The following is a 12926-nucleotide window of genomic DNA, read 5'->3' on the forward strand; positions in this document are numbered from 1 at the left end:
TTGCAGCTCTTCTGAACCCTCTGCTTCTGCTACTGAGAAAGCTTTTTTCCCCCCACAGCTTTTCCATTAACCAAACCAAACATCTCACTAGAACAAGTTATTGCAGACAATATTTAAATGGACTCATTTTAATCTTACTCTGCTCTGCCAGGACTTATCAGTTACCTTTGTCTGGTTTACTGAGGTGGTAAACTCTCTGCTCTTAGTCTGCGTGTTTAAGTCACTACACAATGTCTTTCAGTTCTGGTCAGCACCTCGTTTGATCATATATTTGTAATCCTGCCAAGAAAAATATCAAAGGTCATTTGTCCCTTCTAGGTGGGATGAATGTATGAAACTGAAGAAAAACAATAAATAGCAAGAAAATGAACTTGCAAGCCAAACAGTTTTTCCCCTTAGTTAGATAGTGTTGGGACATCCATGTTGGACCTTCTTAATTGTGTCTGATGGTTGTGCTATGGAGTCCTTGAAAAGCAAAAGGCAAATATATACATTCAGATGTAGGCAAAATACCCTCCAAGACAAGTGGGTGGAAACTCTAACAAATAAGATCAGTATATGTAAAACACAGAAGAAAACAGAGAAATTCTTGTGATCTGAATTCGAGAGTGACGTTTCTTGTGAGAGATGCTTTTGTCTTCACGCAAGTTTTTATGCAAATAGGGTAGAAATTGGCTAGAACATGGAAAATCTGATGTGTTTAGAAGATTGAGAAAACTATAATTGGATTGCTTGGACAAAGTGTACCACAGACAAAGAATGTATTTAACTCTGAGCCTAGGTCTCAAACTGTATTTTAGAAGAGCACAGGATATTGAATACATGTCAATCACCTTCAGTTCAAAAGCCTGTTTTCACTCAAATGGTCAGGCTGTCTTGTTAGTGATATGGGAGATTTTTAAAGTAAGAACTGTGGAGAAAAAATTATATCAATATATGACACTAAACCAGCTAAACTATATTAAGACAGATAGTACTCAAGTCAGCTAGGTTCTACTTCTACCACAGATCTAAGACTTCATATTCACAATTGGTATGACTATCTGTGTGCACAGAAATAGATAAAGAAAGAGCTCCAACTAATCAGAAATAATTCAAAAACCCCCAAAGAAGAACTAGTTGGATAAATATGTGACAGCCAGAAAACTAGAAAGCAATAATGAAAGGTCTAGGACCAGCCAGCTTTGTTCTGAGAGCTATAATATCATCTGAAAGACAATATTTCCAAAAGAAAGTTGGATAGATCAGCACTGGAAGAGATTATCCCATTTTAAAGAACATGGTCTCATGCTGATATCCACAATGGAAGTGATGTGCAAAGCACAGACACCACAGAAGAACATTAGCAGTAGGAACAACAAAAGAAAACTATTCAAAGCAGAAGAGTTAGAAACTTCTTGAAGAAGCCAAAACAAGTAAATGAACAAAAACTAAAACCAAATAAAGAAAAACACCCCAACCCAAAAAAAACCCAAAAAAACAAAAAACAACCAAACAAACACTATAAAGTGTGAGCCGAGATGTTCATGCATCTTTTTAACTTTCATTGTTGTAGCTGAGACCATGGACTGATTAAAACTTGCAGCTGCAAGACCAATCAAAAAGCCACACCAGACACATGAAGGAAATACAGAATTAGAAAACAGGAACAGTACAATGAGTCTAATAAGAAATAAATAAACAGCACAGAAATATTTTCTGATCAATTCAATAGAAACTTTCAAGTTACAAGGCTTGAACCTACTTCTCTGACCTCAGCAATATCAGACACTGACCAGAGCTACTAACTAATTTCCTTTTTTTGAGGTGTTGTGATTAAAATTAATCATTTACCTTTAGTTCTGCTTGGACAGCAAAGCCTTGTTTGCCACCTTTACAGCAGGTGTGGCAGCAGTATTTGTCTTGCAAGTCTGACAATGCCAGTATACATTTTTGACCCTAATAAAATTCAGATAAAGATTCCTCAGTCACTGGAGTGCCCCACTTGAGTAGCCCTGCTACCAGGGGTTTTAAAAATGCATCAGAAAAAAGGCTGCATAAAGTGTGTAGAAATATCTCATTGCAATCTTGTAGTACAATTTTATGCATAAATAGAATACAATCACCTTGTCCTAATAGGACTGGAGATAATGGGCACAAACTGAAACATGGGAGGGTCCCTCTCAACATCAGGAAACACTTATTTTACTGTGAGAGTGAGAGAATGTTGTCACAGGTTGCCCAGTGAGGTGGTGGAGTCTCTCCTTTGTGCAAAAGCAGCATCCCCAAAAGCCATCTAGAGACTCAGTAGCCCACTCTAGGTGGCCTTGAACAGAGAGGGTTGAACATGATAAAATCTGGTGGCCCAACTAACCTCAGTCATTCGGTGATTCTGTGATTCATGGAGAAGCAGGATCAAATAGAATAATTATTTTTTCTCAGTAGTTAACCTTTTTGGAGGGATGTTGTTTTATGAGGAAGGGACATGGGGTGTTGGGAGAGATATTTTTACATGCCTGAAAGAGAGGATACCTTCTCTAATACCTTAGATCTTACTAGCTGTCCATGTGAATAACTGTGGGCCTCAAGCAATATGTGGCTTCAGCATCAGGTAGATTATGTCTGTAGTATTGAGCTGGCAGCTGGTTCAGGTCTGCCCCCTGGGCCCAGAGAGCCATGAGACTGGCCACAGAGACCATGACAGAAAGAAACCATGGAGCGCTTGGGCAAATACGAACAGGAGTCGTGGTACCACCCCATTTCTCACCTCCCTCTGATGAGAACTTCTCTCCCACGGTGAAGCATCAATATGGAAATACCAACACAGTGTGGAGACCCTCAGGAGCTGCTGTGAGACACACAGCCCTCCCAGGAGAGCAGCTGGCCTTGCACCTCCCGTATCCCCAGGAGCATTCATGCCCTGTAGTTTGCAGACATGCTACAGCTGCTGGCATTTGGCTCTCTTAAGCTCCCTAGCAGCCAGTCCAGCTTGAACCTCACCCAAGCTCACACAGAAAGATCTCATTCACACACAAGGAATGATTTACTGAGAAGACAGGATCAAACATGCAGGGCATGGCTAAAGAAGCAGCTGACTACAGTCTGTTTGCACAGAACCAATCCCTCTTATGCACTTATCCCCTATTTTCCCTTCCCTCCCAAATCTATCTTGATCCTCTAATTTCCTTGCCTTTCTTCTTTCTAGTAACCAACTTACAATAAATTTTGAGCATTTCCATAGTCCCCTTTGAGCATGACAAAATAAATTGTAGGAAAAGTGCAAATACTCTTACCCGGGATACTGATCCTTGTCAGCCCCGACCCCTAAGGTGAGGTGATGGGAACCTTCTCACTGACACATGACGGGGGTCCCCCTGCCAGTGGGCACTTCCCAGGGAAAACTGGAGAGAACAGAGTCAGGTCAGTGGTGCCTGGGTTTTCCCTACATGCCAGTGTGCCCCTCTGCTCCTATGTCTGTGGAAATGAGCATTTGCTCACAGAATGGGTAAGGTTGGGAGGGACAACAGTAGGGTCATCTTCTCCAACCTCCCTGAGAGCACACTGTGCAGGAAATTGCATATATCAATGAATAGTTTAGGGTAGAATTCGTCACACTTAAATTAAGCCTTGTATAATCAGTTGTCCAACATAAACTGCCTCTCCAGTCATTGTAAGAAAAGAACTTCTACCTCTCAACACCCCTCATGCTGGGAGGGATTGCTCTCTGGAACTCCTATATGTCTCACTGTAACTATGAGCACTAAGTCTTCTTGCTTAGCTTTGAAATATCTAAAACAGGTTGAAAGTAATCCTAGCTTTAGGAAGAGAGATGCTCTTCCTCATGAACTCCTGGCTCCAGGCAGGGCTCTGTGTAGGGTGTTGTATGGCAAGAAGAGTGAAAAGAAGATGTCAGAAATAATAATCACAATCACAATTTTGTATCAAAAGTAGAAACTGTGTTGTTTTTTGGTAAGCTAGCCAGGCTCATGTTAACTACATATGTATGCGCACATCGATATGTTAAATACTGTTCTGTTATTTAAAGAAACACAGGTTATGCAGGGACTGATACCTGCTGACTGGTGCTGAAGTACCTTTACATTTTACATAGTTATAAAGGAAAAGCTTTTCTATCACAAGAACAGTACATTCTTTCCAACACCATTACAGATTTCATTTTATTAGCATGGAAACCAGAAGTTTGTCTTCAGGAAGCGTGTAACTCTCTTCTTATTAAGGTCAAACTCAAATTGCTTTCTTCCACTGAAGAAATAAAGGAAGTCTAGAAAAAAAAAAAAACAAACAATAAAAACCCATACCAGATGAATTATGATATTGCAGATATAATGGTTAGTACACTTTAACAACATCCTCAAAGAGCTCAAAGCAACCTTTGGATATAATTATGCTGCCAACAGCATCTACTCCCAGGTGTAACCTCTGCAACACATGGCCCAGCAGCATGGAGACACACTCCACAGCAAACCAGCCATGCACGCGCTGCATCATGTACTTGATGAGCCCCACAAGGTCAGTCTGCAAAGGATGTATCCTGTGCATTTCTTTAGTTTAAAATATCTGCTCTTACACTCCAGCTGTGCTGCACCCCCTCAGCAGGCTGCATTTCTAGCCACCTGTGGTTAGGTATTACACAGACCAGTGTGGCACAGAGCACAGCAAGGTGTGAGCAGGATGTTTGATGGGTGCTGCCAGATACCGTGCAGGGAAGGAGAGGTCCAGCCTGGGCTAGTCATGTCCACACTGCCCTCTTGGCAGTGGAGTGTCTCAGCACTGTGTGTGAGACTCATTTAGGATGAAGAAGTAAGATTTGCTATGAAACAATTAACTTGCAAGGGTTTGGGTGAGCAGCAGATGAGAAGCAAGGAGGCAACTGGGAAGCTGCGACATGTGGCAGTGTGAATGTATACTCAAGTCTAGTCCAGCATTTCCATGTCTAAGTAACACTCACCCTCCTGCAGGAGAAGCTGGTGCTGACTGTTTTATGTCAGAGGGACAGGCTGTGAGTGGTACACCTTTCGTTACTGAGATGTCACTGTGTGGAGTGTTGAACTTCATGGTGTGATGTGCACATCAGCATGAATACAGACACATCTCTCCCTTAGAGCTGGCCTTTCCAGATGTGCAGCTGTCACCAAAGGTGACATCACCATTTTTCAAGGGGGTAAAGTGAAGCATGGGAGTTTTATGTGACTGCTTCAGGGTCCTGTTGGTCATCCTATGGGTTCTGAGCAGCATGTAGAAGTGCCTGTATCTCCCTAAGCACTGTCCACCCTATCCCATTGAGCATTTCTTATAGATTTTAGCAAGAATAGTTACTCACTTTCTTGTTGAAAAACAGCATCGATCTTCCCATTGATTCCTGGAAAGGCATCTCTTATCAGTAATGACTTCCTATCCATAAACTGACTTCTTTCATCATAACTGAGAAAAATGATGAACAAACAGAAGTCAGTGAAACTTGCAAACAACTCATGATTAATTCCTCTCAGCTCATTATCTTCTACCTATCAACAGCTAACCAAATTCCTTGAAGATTTTCAGTGCCATTTGGTAGTGTAGAAAGAGACACAATTGGCCATAAATTTGTTATCACTTTATTAGCTGCAATGGATGAATTGGTTCTCTTTACTCCACCTAAGAATACCTAATATTGCAACTATCACCATGAATCTGTTTTTTATTTTTCTAAGAGACCATGCCTAAAGGTGTGATATATAATATATTATAAAAAGATTTCTTTCACATTATATTTCTGTAAGAAAGGTTTATCAGGAAAAATCTGGGCTTTTTCTGAAGTTGTAAGGTATTTTAAGTCAATTTACTTAAGTTATATACAGCAAGCTATTACATTTTTGGTGAAATGTGGTTCATCTATCAGTGCTGGAATAAGAAGGCTTGTAAAAGCTTTTGCCTTCTATAATTTCCTTAACAGGAGATTTAATGATCAAACTCTTAATCATTCAAGTTACGAGAGTTTGACCTAAAATGGGGAAGTCTGATCTTCTGCTTAAAGTACAGATATGTGGCTGAATAATTCTCTAGAGTGATTCTCTAGAGTGATCTTTGTATATACAATTGTTTGGACATTGTGGTGGAAGGTAAAAGAAGTTTTGTTGTTAATCTAAAATAATTCAGGTTGTTTACTGTTTCCATTACAGGAGCACCTTCTTTGGCTGTATGTCCTGTAAGACAAACTTGAGCAGTAGGGATGGGATTGAAAAGAAAAGAATAATAACCATGCACAGCACATAATTCTTTGCAGTACATGGTATTTATCAGCAACTTTATGGAACTTTCTGTTAGTAACTGGAAAGTGGGTGACATTCTCCTTTGTACTCCACAGGAACTTATTTGGTATGTGAATAGTGAACTTCTGCCTGATTTCCTGAGATGATTTGTGGAATTGTACAATGACATTTTAACCAAGACAGCTAAATGAAAACAAACAAACAAATAAACAAATGAACTGTTAAATTAACTAAAAGGAAAACTAAAAGCACTGCTCCACCTCCTTTCAAATATTTTTCTACAGGCAGTTGTGACACTGAAAGAGATCACCCAAAGTGTCTGACTAATGCATCCTAAATCATGACAGGATATTGATTATGTGATTATGTTTGCTTCCATTTAGAAAAGTACCAGAGGAAATATTACCTCCAAAATTTGTCTGCTATGAAGTAATATGTTGTCCCCTCAATTCCATTATGAAAAGCAGCATCAATTTTGGAAACATCCTTTGAAAAACCCAGGTTGTAGAGGTTTTGGGGGTATCCAGGAAGTATGGTATCTCCTCTCACAACCCAGAATTCATTCCCTATTAACAAAAGTTGGTAACATGTTGTGAGAATCTTCTTCTGAAAATGACACAATCTTTTCATGAAAACTGATGGTTACTTGAAACTGAAAATAGCTCTAGAGACAAAAAAGAAAAAAACAAAAGCAATAGTCCTCCACATTACTTTTTCTGAAAACTGAAATTTCAGTCTTTCTTCATATTAATACTAGTATCATTCTTAAATTCAATGGAAAATTTACCAGAAGAAAAAATAATGAAATTTATTTTGGCAGGGAAAATTTTCAATGTGGATATTAAAAAATAAGATATGTGTTCTTTTACTTGGACAATAATTTTATTATTTCTGTGATTGAAACACACCAATTTATTGGACTAAATCCAAGATTGCAGAATCCTACAGAAAGAACTTAAGTGTTTTTGAAGCCAGACGCAAACTCTCTAGGCTACTGGGGAAGACAACACAGGAAAATAAAAAGACAACATTTTACCTTTAAAAATGACCATTTCATCTTTTTCAGCAATTTCATATGCAGCATCAACACCAGGTGGCAGCCGTGGCCAGAATGAAGATATCAACTCAAAATCAGCTGTTCTGACTGCTGGATGTTTGCGCCAAATATGCCTTGTGTAAGTACAGAACAGGTTTTAAATAAAATTGGATGTTCACACTCACTAATGCATGAAACCACATGATGAAACCAGGGCAATTTTTATCTGATCAAATCCAGCTATGTGCCTGAGTTAGTCACACTACATTCCCTGTAAACTTAATGTAAAGACTGTTATTTCCATGGTGGGATAGCTCTCTTCTTGATGTAGACATCTAAAATAGGTCAGATGAACTGTTTTGTCAAAACATTTATTTCCCCTTATGCAGAAGTGGAGCTTAGAAAGACCTGTTTCACAAGGCTGATACGTGGTATGACTTGGGTAACAAAACCCCAATTTTCCTTTGCTTTTATTCATATACTAAATCCTCACTACAGGGGCTCTTCAAGCAGGTGTTTTATCAGGGCTGGTAAGCCCTCAGGTCTCTCAAAGCAAGGACAGCAAAGAGGCTCTGAAGTGTCCCAGAGTTTGTGATGTGTTTTGCCAAAGCTGAACTCTCCCAAATGCTGAACACTTGATACTTGCTTATAGCCTGAAGTGAAAACAGCACATGTTTGCAGAGGAGTCATTTTCTCCCACTCTATTTATAGCATCCCCTGTTCCAAAGGTCATCCTCCTCCTTATACTTATCTCTCTTCATTTCTCCACCACCATCTTTGTTTTTATTTTCCATCTTTTTTTCTGATTCCTTGTCTTGTCTTCCTGTCTGAAATGGCTGATATTCTAATTAAAGTTATACTTCTGTGCTGTGGGGCATAATTTAAAAAGTGGCACTCAGGTATTTTACTTTCAGAATCTGACTTACTTGTCTTTAAAGAACATTATTTCTCCACGGAAACTGGTGACAGCATCAAACGTCAAATTAGAGCTGCAGCTATTTGGCAATGCAGGATCTTTTGATTCAGCTGGGTCTTTTATCCCAGTAGATTCTGTTTGATCATTGTTTGTGTTGGGAGATGATCCTAAAAGAAGCAGTTTATGGAAGAAATTATAGTGTGGACTCATTGACGTATGTCCAGTACAGAAAGGTATCTGAAGTCATTGAAATTACAGGCAGAAGTTGATGAAAAATTTTGAATTACCATAGAGGTACTGTATGCCAGTAATATCATCCTGATTAAGAAGGAGTACTGATGGGTCAAATTTCCTGTAAACTGGATACATCAGAGCATTGGGGTCTTTGGAATGGGAAAGTCCCAGTGAATGACCAAACTCATGCGCAGCAACATAAAATAGGTTCGTGCCTGAAAACATCAAACAAAACACATAACAGGAGAGCTGTCTTTGTATTTGTCCTGAAAAACATGAAGAGCATAAGGTAGGGCAGAAGCTTTCAAAACTGCTTGCCCAAGCAAACAAACTTATTGTGGGAAATTTGGTTGGAGATGAAATTCTGGTCAGAAGTAAAAATAATGGAATCATTATAGGGGAAATAGTGTGTATATCCTGCAGAACTCAATGTAGAAGAAGGATCCTGGGCCAGTGCAAGTGAGGTAACTGTGGAGGAAGAGGTTTGAGGAGTGGGAAAAAGTGGGCCACCCTTACAAATAAAGCTCCCCCCAGTGCATGGCAGAAGCTGAGCTGGGGCCTTAACTTCTTAAAACAGAGATTCAGAGGCTTTTTATAACTATGCAAACCATATGCTCCTTCAAATCAGTGGCAATTTAAACACTTCTTAAGAAAGAGAGGAGACAGACACTGCACCCTTGATTCCATGTGCAATTTGCTTCAGGAAGGGCTTGGAGAACTGAATTACCTACCTTCTGTGCTTTTGGTCCATGTTTCATCCTCATCAAAGTGAGCATCTCCACCAAAGTCCTTGCCAGGTGCATAGGCATGGGCCAGGGAGCCTCCTGGGCCATCAAAGGGGATGAAGTCATTGTGACCTGAGAAGCAAACCCCAAACACAGCTGACTAAGGTGCACACATTGAGCAGCACACAGCAGGTATAGACTCAGTGAACTACTGGCAGCTCCCTAAATTTTCTTCCTCTTCCTCTTCATCTGCCTCTATGCCCTCCCCCAAAGCCTGTCAAGAGTTGTAACCATAGCACCTTGAGCAAGGGCTGTATTTTTCTGTCTGCTTGTTCAACTGGACATTGATCTCCACATGTGCTATGTGCAGGAGAAATCATTCCAGGTGAGCTGCTCCATGTAGGCAGTAACTTGGCAATAACTCCTAATGGTCACATAGAGATTTACCTCTGGCTGCAAAGGAGATCATTATGTCTGCATCTCCTCTGTCCTTCTTGATGAATCTTAGCGGGGTCACTCTGCTCCAGACACGTAACGCTTTCTCGATCGCTGCGTTGACATCTGCTGGACGCAGGTCTGGTGTGTAGTTTACTATCCTTTGAAATACAGGAGAGAACAAGTTGTGTTGTTGCCACTCACCCTGTACTTCACACTGTCTTGACATGAAGAATTCCATTGTGATTACCTGTATGTCAGGACATGTTTTGTCCATTTTGGCTCTCCTGCAAAGGTGGAGAACCCAGCTACATCAGGGACTCCGCAGCGGTGTTTCTGTACCAAGTCCAAAGTGCCAGAATCCAATTTTCCTGTCACCTCCAGTCCAAAGAATTCCTGCATTTCTTTTAGTTTTTGGGTCATTGCATTATTACTTTTCCAAACAAAAGGTTCTCCATCTTTCTTAAAGCCATAATAATTTTCCAGGTAATTCTAATGGAAAAAACCCAAACAAACCCAAAGCTTAGAACAATCAATGATGTTTGCTTTTGAAGCTTTTAAGACATTAAATTAACACCAGTCAGTCATGTATTCTTTGCTACTTATCTTTCTGTTTTATGGCAGCATGGATAATAGTTTGTTAAAGCCTGCATGAATATTTTTCTCTTAATGGTAGCTTTTTTCCATTGTATTATCATTATAAACATTTTGTAGTTATCAAAATACATTTAAAATTAGCATTTGTTTAATAGATTATTTTCTGATAGTGTGTCCTTCACTTACCCTGCCCCCAAGGTTACCTGGAATCCTTTAAAGGAAGCAATTTGAAATACATAACTGAATATAAATTTTCAGTAGTTGTATCCTGTTTCCCCACATTTTAGACAGTATTAGTTCAGGAAAATATACTAAACTTACCTCATGAGGAGATATGTTTCATAATATCACAAGTCATATAAATAACCACATTTTTACCTGAACTACAAACCAACCCCTGACACAGAAATTTAATTATTTGTAAAACTAACACAGAAGAATTCATCATCGAATTTAATTGGTCACTAAAAAAAAGTAAAATAACATGGTGCTAAAGTAGTCTTTCTCACCACACACCTATTTTGAGAAATATTCAATCAGTTATTTATTCTACTTGCTCTTTGGCTGCTCGATACCAGTTACACAGACTGCCATGGATGTGCAACAGTACCTAAACATCTCCCCAGAGCTCTGCCTTCCTCACCTGGATAAGCTGCAAGCCTTCTTCCTTTGTCTGCCTTCTATTTGCAGGAAAAGCACAAGAAAGTGCTGCACATGATAATAGGAGAAATGGGAGATTTCCCACTTTCATTTCCACTAGCCTTCATGGAAGTCTTTTTTGTAGTCTGCCACACACCTGGTTCACCTTTATATAGTGTTTTTTTTTGCTTTATAAAGCTTTCCAATCCCTGACTCATTGATTCTCACAATGTCTAGTTAGCAACAGAACATGCAAAACAAGAGTTTTACCATAAAACAGATCAGTGCTGTCTTTCATCCGGTTCCACCCTTGTGCAGGTTTTGCAACATGGAAATATGATTAATGAGAAAATAATAGACCTGTAAATATTTTTAATGAGCTTACTAACCTTTTAATTGTTAAAATGTGATCTTACTCTCCAAAACTTAAAGCATATCTCTTTAATGCTTTCCATTCAAAGATATTATTGATTTCAGAAAGGTTGTTGATGTGCCTAAAGGGATAAATATTCACAGAATGTTACAGGACTGTAGACTACAAACAGAAATTAGTTTTCTACCTTTTTTTTTTTGTGGGGGGAGGGGGGGGCTATTTTTGTGCCACCATTGTTCCCTTTGGTAGAGTCCTGTCAGTGCTATAACTCCTTGCTTAATGAGTCAATGCTTTGTTTATGCAATTTTTTAAAAGCAGCTTGCACTTGGATGAAACGATCCTTTTTTTCTGCAGAAAAATGTGAAATTAACACAAATAAATGAAAGCACTTTCCCCAGCATATGTAAAACTTATAAAAATTGAGCCAAGATATTTTCATGCTATTTTTATTCAGCAGTTTTTACACTATTCTTATTGCCAAAACACTTTATTTCACATTGTCTTCCTTTGATACATACCGTAAGGTTTTAAAAAGCACTCAGGTTTTAAAAAGCACTGATCAAACTCTTTGATGGCTGTTCTTGTCAGAGAGAGATTCCTACGTTGTCCCTTCCTGCCATTGGTGTAAGAACTGCTGAGACTCAACAGCAGACCCACTCTACATTGGGCCCACTTTTCCTCCATGCCCAGTCACAACCTCCATGCACTTCCACAGACAAGGACAAAGCCGTGGGGATGGGAGTCCTGAAAAGAGATGTTCTTTCTTACATATCTGAGATTTCTCTGTGGGGCTGACACAGGATTTTGGGTAAGCCAGCAGCGCTGAGGAGCAGGTGAGACTTGGAATGTGCAGGGAGATAAACTCCCTTCCACAGACCTTCCAGGATAATAGAGATGTGAAAGGAGAGTTTAGCAATATATTGTACACTTGAGGTATTTGCTGAAATTATATCCTGCTGAAGAGCACTGTGTTGGTACCAGAAGGATCTCCAGAGCACAGCATCCCTGTAGCCTTCCACAGGCAGGACATGAGGGATTGCTGGGTCTGGGCAGCTGAAGCAAGGCTGATGGGATTCCACAAGGATTATCTGATAAATGAGGACTGAATTCTTACCCTAAGAACAGATATTTACCTGAGGCATTTCCACCAGGGAGAGAACCCCTCCCTTGTCCTGGAAGGAGATGGACAGGCTCAGGGAATGACCCAGAAATGGGCCAGCTGAGTCAAGGGGAAGCAATCCCCTGAGGGAGATTTTGGTAATGACTTCATTCACAGAGTTATGTGAGGTGTACCAGATGGATCCAAAAAATTGGTGTAGCATTCTCCTGTGCAGTTTGCACACTGACAGCACCTCTCTGCAGAACTAGTTTCTGGAACTTACAGCCCCCACAGCCTTCCAACTCTTTTTTTCTCATCCCTCAGTGTCTCCATCTGTACTAGAAGGAAGAAGTAACTTTCCAGGACTTAAATTTTCATTACTCATCTTTCTTTCTAATAAGAGGGCTACTAAAAGGCATCAAAACCATCTAGGAAGATATGAATGAAATTTATATAGTTTTCTGGTTATCAGCTTTCTCAAGTACATACTTTTGCTACTCTGTCAAGCTTTCTCACTTTTCTTGATACTATTCCCCATTTATCTTGAGAGATAATCACATAGACCTTCTTTGATGTTTGTCACCTCTTTGAGGTGACTTTACCCACAAATGGCACAATATATAA

General features: G+C 39.7%; 1 protein-coding gene across 1 annotated transcript; it reads right to left on the minus strand.

Annotated features, from left to right (window-relative positions):
• Positions 1-14: 14 nt before the first annotated feature.
• Positions 15-12295, minus strand: LOC110470043 (stromelysin-1-like). Its single transcript, XM_077790865.2, has 10 exons — positions 10835-12295; positions 9845-10086; positions 9607-9755; positions 9166-9291; positions 8488-8649; positions 8211-8367; positions 7285-7418; positions 6655-6814; positions 5321-5421; positions 15-4261 (listed from the first exon to the last, which is right to left on the minus strand). Exons 1-10 carry the CDS (start codon positions 10940-10942, stop codon positions 4161-4163), a joined length of 1440 nt encoding a protein of 479 aa, XP_077646991.1. The 5' UTR covers positions 10943-12295; the 3' UTR covers positions 15-4160.
• Positions 12296-12926: the final 631 nt, after the last annotated feature.

The sequence above is a fragment of the Lonchura striata genome, chromosome 1, assembly GCF_050655825.1.
Source record: "Lonchura striata isolate lonStrDom1 chromosome 1, ASM5065582v1, whole genome shotgun sequence".
Taxonomy (NCBI): domain Eukaryota; kingdom Metazoa; phylum Chordata; class Aves; order Passeriformes; family Estrildidae; genus Lonchura; species Lonchura striata.